Here is a 17,244-nt window from a genome sequence, read left to right on the forward strand (position 1 = left end):
GCCCGCTGCCAGAACGGCCCCGCCAGCAAGTCTGTATGTGGGTTAGGCGTGGAGCGGTCGGAGCCACGGATATCTGCCTCGCTGGTATCCCCGGCTTCCCCCAAATCCGTAGTGAGCGCCCTGTTCCTGTTTTCAGCCTCCAGCATGCTGCTTTTATCTATATCCAGCCATTCAGATGGCTCGGGATTTTGCTGGAAAGACAAACTACCACATCTGCAATTAAATGAGAACTCCCCCGGTGTAGTATGGTAAGCTGGTAGGCCTCAGTGTCATGAAAAGCTTGAAGTCAGTGAAGCGAGAGGCTCGGGTTAACAGCGGGAAGGGGTGTGCAAACTAAAAATGCTGGGTCTTCTGCCTTTTCTGAAAGGCAAAAGCTTCCCCATGTTCATGCTTCAAAGCCAGAATGTTTGATGAAAGCCCAGAAGTCTCATAGTCATTCTCAGGCTGCTGTGCCAAGATTTCCTAAATTTGCTTTCATGTCTTTCCTTGTGCAATGGTTTGAAATAGATACAGAATTGTAAGGGCTTACCAGACTTTTTCTTAAAATGGGATGACTGTACTGAGAGGTCAAAAATATTTGAGGGAGATTTGAAATGCTGAGATGTGTACAGATTTAAATCTTGGTCTAAAGAAGTGGTTAAAACCTTGATTTAAAATGAGGTAGTGGGGTAATAAAACTGCCGAGTCTGAAGCACAGGTACAGAAGAGAGTGAGTGCCTCCCTGGGCAAGTGTCTGGTGTCTGTGGAAGTTGAGGAGAGCAAAAGACTGTGGATGATAGTGAATCTTGTGACTTTTGGGACCTGGAGGAAGATGACCAGAGATGATTAAGTTTGTGTCATGTGGAAGAAATATTAAAAACGAAAATTTCCTTGCAGATTTTGTTCTAGCTCCAGTCCTCAGGCCAGTGCTGTCTTTGGGGTCTCAGTTTGATGGTGCATCAGCGTGGGTGAAAATGCTAGCTTGAGAAATTCCCGATCTCTTCCGTCTTAATCCTAGCCACCTATTCCTGTCTTCGCACCCAAGTTGCTGCTCCTGAGTCCTGCTACAGCTGTGGGGCTGTGCTGTAAATGGGATCACTGAAATCATCCAGGTTAAAAATAACATTCAGGGGGAGGGGAGTAGTGGCTTTTTAAGCCAGCATTGTACTGAGGAGAGAGTAGTATTGAGCAGCAGCCTTGGAAACTTAGTTTAAATCCAGGAATAACGAGGATTTGGAGGCTTCTTGTGGAGATGGTAGCTTTGTGGAGATGGTTTGCAGCTTTTAGTCCTGTTGAGATATTTTTATTGTTTGCTGTTCAGGGGATTGCTCAATGAATTCCTAGAGCAATGGAAACCACCTGACAATGCAAAATCCTGGACTTTCCTACCAGCTGAGGGCATGTGTTAAGGAAGAGTACTGATCTGGCAGGTTCAAGGTTGTAAAAAAACTCTTGTTCAGATCACGGTGAGCTGATCTGATGTTCCCCTGGTAGAGAGAATTAAAAAGATACAGGGTGAGGTTTTTAAAACATATCTAAGTATATATCTTTATTTTTAAATAACTTTTAACAACTATAGACTGAAGAATCATGAGGCCACATCCCAGCTGCATGCAAGCAAGTACAGGAGAGGTGCAGGAAGGTGTATGGGGTGAGTGTTCGCGTGCTTGTCTTGAGTTAGAAATCTGGAGAAGTTTGCTGTGGCTGCCAGCATCCAAAGCACAGTAAAGGCACATTCTGGAAAATTAGAGGGTAACTATTCTGCACCTTAATGGAGAGAAGAACAGCCAGCTCACCTACAGTACTGGGTGGACAGGATACTTTTTGTACAAGGGAATGGCTTGCTTAAGAATATGCTAACATTTACTAGTTGTTTGTTATTGAGCTGGGATTGCATCTAGAAAATAAAAAATAATTTGTGTGCTTTTGGATCTAATTGGTTCAATTAAGGACCTGTTGGCCATTTCTACTAGCACACTGTAATAAGGTAGAGTGGAGCTCATCAGAGGCATTCTGCTTTCAGTGTACTTGAGAGCTTTGGCATACATTGTACAGTCGTCGAGGTAAAAGTGATTTTATGTTAAGACACAAACTTTGAATTTTCCGGGCTTTGCGTAGGGAAATACATACACTGCCTCCTCTTGAAGATCCAGGTATTGTTTTTTTATAACCAATCAAGAATAATTATTAGTTCCTCTGCTCCATTCGGTATGATAATGGCTGGACAAGCAATAATCCACATCAAGTACTTGAAGCAGTGATGCTTTCTGACCTCCGGGGCGAGTACTGAAACTTTGACACCAGAATAAATCATGATTAATCACAATATTAGGAAAACTTTTCATTACGTACATCAAAAGTGTTCGTTTGCTTTGCTATTTTGCATCTTTAATAGCAAACTAGAATTAGCGAAGGCTGTGATATTTAGTCAAGATATTACAAGTAAACACTTGATCAGTCAGTTTGTGTTTCTCACTCACAGCCATTAAATAGGATTTTGCAGCCCTCTGTGTAGAATTTTGATAAGTCTTTCAACTTGAGCACCAAGCCCTAAAGAATTGTTAAATAACCTTCCAGGCTTGGCTTTGGGGCAGTACACTTGTGTTGGCTTTTGTACATATACATAATTTAACAAAACATTTTGTCTTTATGCCACAATAATAGATGTTACACTTATATGGCTCCTTCAAATAAGCTTCAGAGGATAAAGCCTTTTATGATTCAAAAGATAAAGCTGTTGCTTCAGTGTCAGCAGTGACCAGGTTGATTTCAAAGCCTTAAAAAGAAATTATATGTGTTTGTGGTACTTCTAGTTTTCAACTTAGGGAATTGGCCCTCTGTCTAGTATTTGTTGTTTCTTGGTAAAGGAACGATACTGAAATCTGTCTCTTGATAGTTTAATTTCGTAGGCTTTTGAAGCTGCGCTTGTTAAGTATCTGATAACCTATATGTTAAGTTTTGTCCGGTTACTCGAGATTTTTCAATAATGTAATTTGTGGTCATATGAATATTTTTGAAGGCTGTAGAATTGTGTAACAATTATATAAACTGACAGTATATAATGGCCATTTATCACAGTTAAAAACCCAAAAATCCTTAAATGAACTATTTCACAAGGAACCCTTATCACAGCTAGAACAAAACGTGGTTGTGGGAGAATCGGACGCTGCGTGTCGGTAGCAGATCTGGAACTGAAATAGTCGCCTGCTCACAGTCCTGTGATCACTCTGTCAGTTGTGTCATCTTTTAGCATTTTAAACTGTTGATTTGTTGGGTGTGTGGGGATGTTTCTCAATGAGCACAATTAAGATTTTTTTTTTTTTTGGGGTGGAAATAGTTCATCTACTTTATTCATCTGTTAGCTTGAGATTTAATTATTATAACCCTGATTCTCAGGGTCTAGTTATCAGTGCAGCGCACTCATATTACTCAGTGTCTAGGTCAACTTTTTTCCATTCTGCTTTTGACTCCTGGGAGGCCTAACTGAGGGCTGGAACAAAGAGGGGATGTGTGGCCGTTCTGTTCTTCAGCATCGTGCTGAAAAGGCAAACATGAGTAACTAGCAACAGAAACAAACATCTGGCTCCCAAAGTTGAACGGTTGTTTTAAGCTTCTAAATGGAAGTTCTTAACGCTGTCATGGCTCCAAACGATCACCTGTCCGGTGCAGGTTGTAGTGGTGCAGAGCTTCCGAAAGGTGCATGGTTGTCTTCTAACTTCCTGGTATTTACCTCCATATAAACTACCTTCTTTGGGGAGTGTTGTGTGGTGATTAATTTCTTTCACTGGAAACTACAGTGAAGTGTTTCTTTGTCGCAAAGCAACCTATCTTTAAAGGATTTGCAGACTTGAGGTAGATGGCTCTTTTAAATGTCTTTCCCAGTCCCTTTAATATGTCTTAAGGATACTCTGTTATATTTAGCAATGTTTAACCTGTATCTGTTGCTTTTTATAGGTTAATTATGCAGTATCTGCTAGACTAAAGAATGTGTAGTCTTCTGATCCTGCTGCACGCCAGTTAAAGATTAATTGTGACACTCCTGTATGTAAACCTTGAAAAATTAAGCTAAATGGGTGTAGTATTTGTGGTCAGTATCTTTTGGGGGGGGGGGGGGGGGGGGGGGGAATTGTCTAGTATAAATAGACGGTCATGTTATCCAGCATTGTAACTTGCATTTCCAGGACATAAAATCAGATCTGAATTTGAGTGTTAAAGTTACCATACTGGGTGTTCCAAGTCTGGTGCTTCAAAGTCAGGACCTTGGGGCTCCATGTACCCTTATGCCACCAGCTTCAAAGATAGGAACGCCTTTGCTCTTCTCCCCGACAGAAAGGCCTCTTTCAGTTCTGTAATTCATAAGGCTAAGATGATTGCATTGATCATAGTTACAAAGAGATTTACTTGTCTGTGTGAATTTGACACTTCTGAAGTATGTGTGACTGCTACAGATGAATGTAGTTAGGTGCTCTTTGGAATGAAGTGAATTTTTCCAGTGGGCCAATTAGTGATGGCATTGGTAGTTTTACTACTTGGCTACCATAATTTGTTTGAGATGCAGATGAATAAAACTTTGTATTCCTTTTCTCATTGAAGTTTGAAATTCTTAAAAAAGATACACCCTAGAAAGGAACTGAGGTAATTTGAGTTCTCTATTTTTAGAGAGTAAAATGCTAAAAACATACTTGCTTGTTACAATGCTACATTTAGAAAAGGACTCTGAAGCCGAGTGACAAGATTTTAATTATCTAGTCTTATGAATGGCTCTAGAGAATTAGTTTTGACTGTAGAAGGTGTCTTTTGGTGCACTTCATCCTGTATTTCGCATAGGCTGGCATTCCACTGAAGCCATTCAAATTCTTGTTTCTAATGTCCTAAAAAGTTTTTCCCATCGAGTCCTTTCCTGCTCTGATAACTGGTGAAAATCAAAAGCTTTACAGCATCTTTGAGTCCTATTTGGCAGAGTTTTGAAAACGTCTTCATTTTCAAAACTAAATAATTAGCCTTTTTAGCTCTTCTTCTGTCAAATGATGTTACCATGGAAAACGTTTAGGGGGAGCTTAAGCTGTTATCTCCTATGGGGTGAGATTTTCCTTCCCAGAAAAAAGTGCTGAGCACGAGTGTGGATGTGTAGGGGCTTGGGAAGTGTGTGTCACCTTAGTCTAATGACAGGTTACTGACAGTTAAAATGTCGTAAAGGTCTGCAGTTTTATTGCAGGGCAGACCTGCTTTGTGGTATCTATGTCTGGCTAATCTCAGTAGGTATTTGAGTTGTGATTAGTGTTACTAGAGTTTCATCAGAAGCAACAGGTTTAAAGTTTTGAAACATTCCTTCATTCCAGATATTGATCTTAGTTCATCTGCTGCTTTTAAGCATGTCAGCCTTATGGCAAACCTACTTTCATTGTGGGCATTTGTAGCTTGCTCTTGCCTTGATTAGCCTCTTCTTGTTGAAGAGTAAATTTATTATATTATAGAGCAAGGTGAAGCAGGGTGACAGTTCGCATATATGCAGCTTTGTAATTGGTTATACCTTATGCAGCGAGATGCTTTTTTGCCTTTTAATATGATTGCATTCATGAAAAGCACTGCATGAGCAGAATATCTGTCTTGCAGAACATAGTATTAGCAGAAATGTAAAAGCAGTTTCAAGGTATCACTTACAGTAAAACACATTCATTCATCTTCATGATATATGTGGTGTCTGTAAGCATTAGGCTATAGGGTCTTGTGAGATAAAATGGTCATGTTAAGTACGCTGAGCGGTTTATAGTTTTGTTTTGGTTCTGTTCTTACAGGTGTGTCTGTGCTTCATTATTTTTAGTGGATCAGAGGGAGGAGGCGCTCATGCTAGAGCCTGTGTGCCAACGTGAAAACTTTTTTTCCCCCACTGAATTAAATTAGGAGAGCCTCAGAAGTGTGCTGTAGAGTACACTGTCAATATTCATATCAGCACGCTGAATTTTGCCCTTTGTTTTTCGGGAGTTGGAGAGTAAACATTTTTTTAGGCTACTGGTTTCACTCAATCCCTTTAAATGTTTTCTAGTATGTTGCACTCTTTTTGTAAAACTGGCTTGATAGTTGTAGGAGGTAAGAAAAAAAACCTAAAAATAGGTAATTGTCTTTCTAAGGAGCCTCTGAAGTTGTCTCCACTTAAACCTAAACTTTCTTATTTTGCAGGCACAGTGCTACACTGAAAATTCTTCTGTCCTCAGGAGAGGTTGTTTTTTAAAGATCAAGCCTATTGTTAAAGCCAGTATTGTCTGCAATTTGGACAGCTCTTTATGCATCTTGAATTCTTAATCCAGAGAGATTTTGATTTGTAGATTGAATAAAGGTCTCTACTAGACATTTATAAAAAGCTTTTCTTGTTCTGATTTTTCTGTGTTTTAGAAGACCTTGAAAAACCCCAAACCCTAATATTGTGATAAAAATTGTTGGGCTTTGATCTTAGGTTTTGGGAGGTGGTGTAATCCTTTAGTTTCATGCATGCCAAATTGGAAAAAAAAAATAAATTCAGATTGCAAATCTTTACTAGAAGCATCAAATCTAACCTGTGTCACTTCAGCTGTTACGTTTGCTAGTTTTATGCTTTGCAAGCTTGTTGTTTTTAGAATCAGGTTAAGTTTATTAGGTAACATTGTTTTGGTTTTATTACCATGAAGAGGCAACATGATGAAAACAACACAGCTCTTCTGCACTGTTCTGTATGACACACTACTGCAGGGTGACTGACAAGCAGGATTTGGAGAGGTTCACTAATAGTTACGCTTGTCAAAAAGTATAAGCCCTTATGTAATATTTATTATACAAACAGTTCTGTTAATAGCAATAAACCGTAGATATTTGCTTCAGAAGCAAAGTTGGTGGCTGAGGCTAGAAAGAAACTTCTGAGTTAGGTTTGTCTTGTGTTAACCATCCACTGCAGGGATGGGCTTTCCTGGGAGTATCTGGTATTAGCCCTTTGTTTCACAGATTATTAGACTAGATGGGCCGTTCTTATGATGTGGGTACGCCTATTAAGTTAATCATTTAAATTTCTTCAGCCTCTCTTATCACTGACTAGACTTGAATTGGATTTTTATGTACATGATGACTAAGGAACCATTTCTTCAGTGAGCCTAGGTAGAACAGCTTAAGACTGAATATCTGCTTCCGTTTACTCATCTTGTGTAGATACCAGCTTCTTTAGGGCAGAGTGATAAGTGTGTTTCAACTATGACACTTCACAGCTTATTATTTTGGCTTTGCCTGTAATAAATGCATTTACACTCAGATGCTTGAATGGTGAGCTGGCATGCACATGCAGAGTGCTTTGCTGATTTTGCTACGGGGCAAAGGAGCTCTTGATTCACGGGAACCAGTTTCCATCGCAGACAAATAAGTCCAGTTGGTTTCTGCTGTGTTCAAACATGGATAGCTAGAGTGATGGGTACAGGTGTTAATAGGGCCTTTTAAGGTTATAATAGTGAAAAACCAAGAAAGGGATGCGAGTCCTTATGCTTTAAGGAACTTACTCTCTTGGGTAGGAGGCAGTTCCTTTGTGCATACGTTAAACTCTAGTTGGCTGTTATAGAAATTCTTGCTCTTTTTATTTAAAGAACTGGCGTTGTCTACAGCTAGAAATTGTATCCTGAACTAGCAGGATTACAAGCTCGATCCAGTGTGATGATTCTAGTGGTTTCAGCCATAAGTTTCTAAATAATTCCTAGTTTAATTCCCAAATATTTTACCCCTTTGTAATTAATTGATATTTAATTTGAATTCTTCTGTATTCAAGCTCTTGCATCCAAATAGAAAGCTGGCACAGTGAGACAGTTTGTTACTGCGCTGGGAGCTGGCCACTTGTTAAGTAAAGCAAAGTGTGCATAGCCAAGAGCTGGCAGAAGGAAAGCTTTCAGGAAAATGTAAAGGCGAATTTCTTGGCAGATGTTTTTAACCGAAGAAGTTCCTATAGTGTCGACAGTTTAGAACACAGTACCGTAGGTTGTATTTCTGATCATCTCTGAAAGATGTGAGTTTGTGTTCAAAGGCTTTTACTATGGTAGGTCATCTCTAAAAGGAAGCTTACAGGCTCTCTATCTATTTTTACTGGTTTTGGATTCCCAGGCATGTACAAGGGCCCTATTGTCAAGCTTACATACCAATTTTTAGCAGGCAGTCCATTCCCTTAAATAATTTACAGTCTTGATAAGTAGGCCTAGATGGCTTGAACATGATTCAAGTACGCATGTTCTGGAACAAATGAGAGCAATCAGTGGTATATCTTTTTCCTTTTTACCATGCTTAAGCACTAAATTTTATTTCAAATACTTGATGGTGGAGGGGTTTTTAGATTAAAGGGAGGTGGGAATGCCTACCTAAGGGAGCTCAAGGGAGTAGGGAACACCACTTCTTCCTGATGCTCATAAAATTTCTCTTCCAGGTGAAACAGGCAACCAACCAAATTGTGATGAACTGTGCTGACATTGACATTATTACAGCTTCCTATGCACCAGAAGGAGACGAAGGTAGGATTACTTTTTTGCTGGAGTTTTTACATGTTAATCCATTTCATTTCTGATGTGAGGTGCTGTTGCCAACAGTTAACAACTTTGATTGTGAAATTATGTAATAATTTTGATAAGCTAACCTACCCCTAGAAACACAAAATTAATTATCTAACCTTAATTCTCTTCTCATCACTACCATTTGCATTATGTTTAAAAAAGGTTACCTTTAGAATCTACATTCTACTCTGTCATGCCTGAGTGTCGTAGGCAAAAGGATGTCTGGCTGTTTCGACATGATTATTTGTCTTTATACCAGATATCTGTGCAAGAACATGATCTGTACCTGTGGACTGTGCAATATTGACAAAATCTGTAAAAAGGGCTTAGGTAAGGAATGCATCAATAATGGCCTGCAGTAGGAAATACTCATTGGAAAGGATTTGGAAAAGTACAGAAGACACTTAATTGACATTTAGCAGGATGTTTGGAGTGTAGGGCAACATGGAAAAAGGTGATTGTGTGGAGGAGACAGTGGTTGGGATCCAGTTCAGTGAAAGGCTGGAAGTTACTGGAGAAATTGAAGAAGCAGTACATGTTTGTAAGACACAGTTATAGTAGTTGATGTCTTCCCCAATTATATTTTGAGGAGATTTAACAGCCACAAAAAAAGTTTTAGCAATTGAAGCCTGAAATGATTGAGGTGTGGAAAATAAGCTCTTTGAAACAGAGTGATGGTCTAATAGTGTGCAAAGCCTTTCTGGTTTTCTTCTGGAGCCTTTGCTATTTCAAGCACAGTAGCTATTTGGCCCACTGTGTATGACTGTTTCTTAAGTCCTTCAGATGAAAAAAGGCTCTGCGGAGCTTCCCTTTCTATAAAGAAAATGCCATGGTGATGTCATGAAGCACTTTGTTAAAACCATGATTGTGAATTAAAGGAATGATCTTGATGACAGATAGGAGAAAGGTGTTCCTTTGATTAAGTTTAAACTTCTCTAGTATGCTTATGCAACAGCTGAATAAAGTTGGAGAGAAGGGCTGTGTTTGAACACCTGGAGAAGAAAAGAAATCTTAATTTTCTGGACTGGATTTGGTAGGGACAATTTAAGTTCTTGTTGTAGTGATGTTTTCCTATGGCTAATAGATTTGTATGTGACAAGTGGAATGCCTGCAATGAGTCTTTGCATTTAAATTGGTTTGACTTTTTTTATTTTTAATATAGTATCAAAGAAACCAGAGGGCTTAAGTACAGTTGTGAGCAGCTGAGCGGTGCTTAGGTGGATGGGGAACTCTTGTCCGAAGGAAGTAGCATTCGGTGGGTGTGTTGTGGAAAAGTAGAGCTCAGTGCAGGAAGCGCAGTCACAGCAAGAGAGGCGGCAGAGAAGAGTATTACCAAAGAGCTTGGAGTCTGGCCACTGAGTTTCGATAGTGAAAGAATAGAACGCTGTTTCCTACGTGCTTGATTTGGGCTCCCGCGTTGTACCCTGGCACTCCATTCCTGTGTGCCTTTCACGTGCTGCCGTTAGTGATCTTTAGTTGATTGGATGCACTGTGTTGCTAAGCTCTCCTGGAGCTATTTCTTATACTGAGTAATGAGGCGATAACGAGAGTGGTAGTAATAGCAGAGTGCGTATGGAGTCTGTTCCACCTACCACTGTGCCGTAGGCCCAAACCACATATTAATTTTTTATTTTGTCATTGAGAAAACGAAAATAAACTGAGAAAGTACCTAGAAATAAAGGCTCTTTCCAGTCAAATCAGGAACAATATGTAAAATAGAGAGGATCTCTATTTTAATGTATTATCTTTGTTGTTTTCAGAGCTGATTTCCCTCTCGTAGGGGTCTATTTTTCTATTCTTTAACAGTGATATACTCTCCTTGTAACTTCAAAGTATTAATATTACTCCAAGTATTAATAACTCTCCAAGAGCTTAATGGAGACTTAAAACTAAGTACACTGGAAGGGAGTTCCTATGGCTTAAATTCCTTCATTCTGATTTTTCAGGTAGCCTTGAATGTGGCGCTCTGGACACACAGGAATATGAGTACAGCACTCTGGCTATAGTCTAGGCACTCACCTCTCAAACTGTTGTATCATAAATATTTGAGGTGCAGTTTTGTTGCCTGTTGATTATAATTATACTCAGGCTTCATGGGGTTAAAACATATCTTTCACTTTGGTGAACTGCCAACTAGTATAATGGCTTGGGAAGTAAAATTGCATGAAATTCGCAGACTATTTGCTGGCACCTGTTGATACAGATCAAGTCAGTCTTACTAATGCTTCTATTGTGCACAGCTTTTGGATAGTAATTGTATAACTGGTCTCAAAAACAGAGTACGAAATATAGTCCAATGAACCAACAGAAATGTCAGCCAGATCATTTGGATTTAGTTACGTAGGTGAGCCTTGTACCAATTGCCTACATAGTATGTTTGAAAATGAGTAAGAAGGTAGTGACGTTTTCTCCTTTAAAGGCTCTAGCGAAGAATCGTTACCTCTTTTAGTTCTGTACCTCAGTGGGGAAGAATCTGTCTCACACTTGTCTGTAAATGTGAGACAAAAGATAATCGGTCACTTATCTTCTTTCAAGTGTGGTTCTGTTCCGAAAAGTAGCTGTGTGAAAAAGAGACCTTTTTGTGCAACAGATACGTTTCCCTTGTTTATGGAGGTGATCTGTTGACTTCTGTGCAGAATAGTTTATTCTTTTCCTAATAATTCTTGTTGGTCTTGAGTGCCTACTGCACTGTGGCTTGTACAACAGAAATCTTAGCTAGAACTGTGGGCTGTGTTTTCTCTCCCCTCCTATTCACTCTTCTAAAGATGGATACAGCAGAAGGTAGAACTTGGTCTTTGGAATTTTAATGCAGATTTGCAGAGAAATCAGATTATTCCCCAATATTTGACGGGAAGCTGAGGGAGGATCTCTGAAGCTTTAAAGTAAAAGTAAAAAATTTTGCTGTGTAATCCACAATTAAGTGATAGTGAATAATAAACCAGGAGAGATTGATTATGCAGTACTTTGGAGTAGAAAAATTCTCTGTTTCATCTTAAAACTAGTGTAGTGATTGTAACCGGAGGTTGTGGATTTGCTGTTTGTGCCAGGTATGCTGTAATGGAACAAAGCTACTCAAAAGACTGAGTTTTCCATTGCTGAAGTTATGACTGGCTCCTCCCTCTAATCATAATGAGCAATTGTTTTTGTTTTTTTCCAGAAGCTAGTTTTTAGCATTTGTAGTCAAATGTTTATAGTGCAGCCTTAGCATTTAGGTACGCACGTGCTGTACTACCTTTATCCAAATGGTTGACTTTGCTCAGCTCAGTGAAGAACTGAAGAGGCATTCTTAAGCAAGTTGGTTCTTAAGTTAAATTTTAGGGGATTTTCATACTTACTGAATGCTAAGTAGTTTGAGCTTCTTGTGAATCTCTCTTTTAAGGAGCTGTGAAATTGTGATGGAGTCACAATCAGTGAATTACATTGCCTTTAGTTTGGAAAGCTTTTCAGATACTGGGAGATCTAAAGCAGCTTCTTAAATTTAGAGATGCTTGGAGGGTAGTAGTTGGCAATTTTGCATAGAAAATTACGAGCAACCATAAGTGATGTTCGTTTAGCAGAAATAATCAAGTGAGCTTTGGTTTGTACTTCAACCTTTAACAGGTTTTAAGGCCAGAACTCATTATTTTAGTCTTTTCCTTCCTAGTATGGTAGGGACATGGTTGGATGCTAGTGCTAGATGCTGGTTACACCAGAGCCTCAGCTGATGTTTAAAAACAACAACAAAAGATCACTAGTGCTTATGGAAAGGTAAGCAATGTGACCCAAGGGTATCTAAGCAGTGCTTTCCCTTGGCCTGGGAGCACTACCGTTTCACGGTGGTTGTAAGGCAGTCTGAAATCCTGCTGCTGTGGAAAGGGTCAACAACGCTTGTCCTCACTCCCTTCCTTCTGTTGGCATTCATGTTTGTGCTATTGAGCAGCCTTCTGGATCAGGAAACTGCTCTGGCTGAAAACTGCCTCTACGAGGGGGGAAAAAAAAAGGCAGCTTGGAGACAGATCATCTTCCTGATCCCAATGATTGTATGTGAATGCCAGTGGAAGGAAGGGAATGGGAACATGCAGCTGGGGCCAGGTGGGAAAAATGAGACTACTGTCTCTGCCTGTAGCAGACTAGATTTAAGCCAGTTGTGAAACCTTTCTTTGTTGTAGAAAAACTCATCTTCATCCTATCTTCTGGAGAGGACTTGATGTGACAGAATTATTAATGGTAGGTTTTTTAAGGAGGCCTGGGCTGCGTTAGCATGGTCAGTTTGGGAATGTCTGATATGTGAGAATACCTCTGACCCCTTTAAAGGATTTTACAACCACTGGTTTGAAACACGTGAAAAGATGTGAAAGGGCTTGAAAGCATTAGCATTCTCAGGAATTGCATTGGCATAGTTCAGTGGCTAACGCTGAAGGAGGACAGCGTATGCTATGTCAACATGTAGATGTTTTAAGCTAATGTGTTTAATTTGCAGATAGACTAGCTAGAGTGCACACAGTCACTGCAGCTCAGTTGATGAATGCAAGTTCATTAAGCCACCATATCTTAATTGCCTGTGACTTCTCCATGCCATGGAATGAGGGCTACTTGAAAAAATGCTGTCTCTTGCACTTGGCTTTGTCTTCACTTTGAAATACACACACATTTGACATTGCTTAAAACCTTTGGCTAGGATCCACATTTATAAGCATGTAATACAGAAATTGGGATCATTAATTGACGTATCCATCTGGTTACTGTGCAATTTCAGGAAGTACTCTGTAGAAGAACTGTAATTTATTTAAAATGCTATTGTAAAATTTGATATGTAGTGCTCTGAGTTTGGGAAGGTTGCTAGATCTGATTTTTATGCATTTTTTCCAAAGACATGGAGCACTAGCAGCTTTTTATTTTCTCATGCGACTTGGTCCAGACTGTGTACTAATGTGCTAGTGATTAACTTGCAACCTTGCAGTGCCAAACTCTCCAAAGTTAGTAGGCTGCCAAAATTGTGTTGTTCTCTTCAGGAGCTTTTGTATTCAACACTGTTAGGAATTCAGACAGCCTTTTACTGCAATTACATCTTTGTTATAAGCAGTTCTCTTAAACTCTAACAAAAAGTATTGTTGATGGTTTTCCATGGTTCTCTTGCTCTGGATTAAATTATTGGCACTGAATAGTTAGTTTAAAACAAATGTAACTTTGGATCTTTCATTTATATTCTGCTGTTTTGGAAACTGATGTATAAGCAGCTGCTTTGAGAATTACAAAAAACTGCTGGAGTTGAGCGTGGAAAGACACTCTTCTAGACACCAGCTCCTCGATGAGTACACGTCTTGTGAAACTGTAAATGAGTCTTACCTTTTGTTCCAGATGTACTTGCCCTTGCTTTTCGGTGTTCATCCGAGACTAGTTGTCCTGGGTATCACCAGACTCTCAGCCTCCTTTAGTGGAGATTGTGGTCAGGATGTGCTGGAGATGGCTGCTTCCAGCCTATTTAAACCATAACTTGTTTAAACATTGTTTCTAACCTTAGGGTAATTGGGATCTAGTACTGTAAAATTAAGGTTGAGAAGCTCTTTGCAACAAGGTTGCTTTCTGCAATGTGTTAATATGCTTTCCCAGGCTGTTGCAGGGGAAAAAAACCCTGAAGGTCTTCACCTTCTTCTAGCACTGGTAACGTTTGCCTGTGTCTTTCCTATGGCTTTCCTAGTACAGGTTAAAAAGGTTATAAAGTAGCGGAGCTACAAATTCAAATACGTTTAGAAGAGGACTTCACATTTGGGAGCGGAGGAGGGGGAAATTTAATATTCATTGTCAACTTTTGGCAGAAGATCTGCATAACACGCATTCTTCTGTATTTCTCAGTTTCAGTAGGTTAGAACTATGATCCTGAAGTCATGGTATTGTTTGTCTTTGGTATCAGATTGTTTCCATTAGAAGTTGTAAAAAGATACAAATGTTTTTCGTTTGCTGTGGTCATTTTAAAATACATGGGGGGGAGTGTTTCTGCATTCTTGTACTGATCTTTATCAGGCGTTTCTCAGGTTTTCATTTAGCCTCTGACCACAGGCTGACAGCTCAGCATCTGCAGGTTGTCCAGCAGTGGGGTTCCTCCCAGGCAGGCTAACATAAATTTCTGACAGGTATTCCGCCCGTCCTTCCCTCTGACCGAGGGCACTAACATGCTATCGCAGAACAACAGATTTGTTGTCTGTTGGACTCTGAAGATAGCGGGGGTCAAAATTAATTGGATCTAAACAATGTAGTCAGCAATCAGCTCCACTCTCGGTTGCTTGGAAGCCCACTTTCAGACTAGTGTGTTGTACATTAGCGTTGTTCCCCTGAATATCTTGTCTCCAACTCTCTTATAACGTCCCTTTTTCTGCCTCAGTATTCCGCAGAGTTATAAGAAGAAAAGCTAAACCTTTACTTTCCGTTGCTCGTTGCCCAACGCTTGCTGGCATTGTGATGTCCTTGGCCTGTATTCTGTTTAAATGGTCTATCTCATGCCTCTTCCAGTTGATTTTAAAAATCTTGGAACTCCTCAGTACAGACGAGTAGTCTAAAGTTCTTCTACTTGATCCTGTAAAGAATGTTTTTTTTCTTGAATTTGTTTCTGTACTGTATTTTTTTTACAGCTAGAATTCTTTTATTTTAAGCATTTATGTATTATGTACCCTAGCATGGTGGTTAACTCTGAGTAAACACTGAGCAGAGCACAGTGAAACCAGTAGTTAAGACTAATGCATTCGTGCAGTTTCTGCATTTATGTTCTCTGTGAGCAGAGGTTGGTATTAACTCTGACTTAAGGCTGAAATCATACTGTTCCAGAATAAATAGCAGTTTAAATTTTATAAAAATAAAAACATGTTTCTAGTTACTGTTGTCACATATGGAACAACTTAGCTGAACATCTTGCGAGTGTGCTTAGGCTGCCTCTGAAACCGAATACCTGGGTTCTTGTAGTGATACTTGAGTGTGGAAGACGGGTTGTTCTATAAATTAAATTGTTGTTTCAAACAAGCTTTGTCATTCAGAATTCCATGTCATGAAGAAGCTGATATAGTGGTATGTTTTTCTTTTAGGATGTTTACCCCTATGTATCACAGCACTTTCCAGTGTTCTTTTTTGTCCTTTTTTCTGTGACCATTCAAAACTACTATCTATATCAGTATGTCTGCATAGAAAGATGTATTGCTGTGTCCAGGCTTACCAAGTTTGGTAGTTCAAGATGCTGATGTGTGGTAGAAAGTATTGCTCATTTGTTTTGGTGCAGATTTGCATTTCTTAAAGATAGCTGGTTATTGTGGTGGTTGAGTGTAGAGTGACATAGGTAGCAGAACTTGCAAAGTGAGGTCCTACGTAGCTATTTTAGATTTTTTTGGTTCAAGGAGCATAGATGTACATCACCTTGGATGCAGCAAGTGGGACTAGATGAATTAGGAAGGAAGAAGCAACACCAGGTGTTCTCTCTGGGCTCTGCTAACTCTAAGCTGCAGGACAGTTTAATTCCTGTGTACCGATTCCTTCCTCCATCTATCCAGCTTGGCCTCAGAGTTCGGATGTTTGCATCTACGAATAGATCCAATGCTGCGTAAATGCCACACTGCTTAATATTCTGGTTGATTTTGCATGCCCTTGCTGAATGGTATATAAACTCCAAGGTAGGTCCCTGGTTCTGAAGGCAATTTTAAAATAAAATCAACATTGTGTTTTTCTTTGTGGTTAAACCCAAACAAAACCACCTTGCTGTGGATATTAGTGTGCTTTTCAAAGTGAGATCCACAAATTAGTTAAATAAATCATAAGCATCCTGTTTGGAATAATTAGTAAGAATCCTACTGCACTGATGTAAGCATTTAATATCGAGGGAAAGTTTTGTGTGATATTTTACCATTTGTCAGGACTGTAGTAGTTGTTACCAGCACTCCTGGCGTTGTACAGGATACTGTTCTTACTGCAAGTTTACGATTTAACAGTACAGCTTTCATTACTCGGCAGAGCAGAAGACTTCCCTGCCATGTATGAGCACAGCATTCTGATGGATGGGATGTATGGCAGAGGTGGAAGGGGCACGGAGGTGGTGCTTTGAGTTTGTGGCTGTATAGCCTGATGTAAAAGTGGTAGATTTATTTGTCTGAAGCAAGATAATATAACATGGAACTCTGACAGTGGGTGGCGTTTCTTTGGTTGCTTGCATTTATATCGTTCTGGATTATTCAAAATCTTCATTGGTTTGTTCAGTAACTACAGCATGTTGTTGGATTCAGCTGATTCAGTTAATTTTAAATGTTCATGAGTTACAAAAACATCTCTGGGGCTTATTTTGAACAAAGTAGTCTGTTTTTCTCTTTCAGAGGTACATGCCACAGGGTTCAACTATCAAAATGAGGATGAAAAGGTTACTCTCTCCTTTCCCAGTACTCTTCAGAAAGGTAAGAGCTATTTTCATGCTTTCTGCTTGCTTCAACTGTGTTTAAGATGTTTGCACTTGAAAAAGCTGGAGTCGGACAGCTCTGTCTTCCCTGAAGTTTCTGACTGTGAATGTAGTGCTCCCTAGGGAGTCTGTCCACTATAAGTCACTTTGTGAGCCTCTGGAATTGAAAATGTTGTTTCAGTAATGGTAATGTTTGCTTCCAACACCTCAGGTGACTCTAATTATTTATCTGCTATTGGGAGTTAGGCTCAGAAGCTATTTATGTTCGCTACTGATGATCTGTTTTCCTCTTACCAAGAATGAGCTAATCTGAAT

The 17,244-nt window shown here is 39.5% G+C and overlaps 1 protein-coding gene across 1 annotated transcript in view; it reads left to right on the forward strand.

The window, feature by feature from the left end:
- NPEPPS (aminopeptidase puromycin sensitive) overlaps positions 1-17,244 on the forward strand; it is a 38,538-nt gene that overhangs the window by 964 nt on the left and 20,330 nt on the right. The window contains exons 2-3 of the mRNA XM_072885657.1: positions 8,402-8,486; positions 16,850-16,927. Coding sequence (XP_072741758.1) covers positions 8,402-8,486; positions 16,850-16,927 — 163 coding nt within the window. The remainder of the gene's footprint in view (positions 1-8,401; positions 8,487-16,849; positions 16,928-17,244) is intronic.

Source organism: Ciconia boyciana, chromosome 22 (assembly GCF_034638445.1).
Source record: "Ciconia boyciana chromosome 22, ASM3463844v1, whole genome shotgun sequence".
Lineage (NCBI taxonomy): Eukaryota > Metazoa > Chordata > Aves > Ciconiiformes > Ciconiidae > Ciconia > Ciconia boyciana.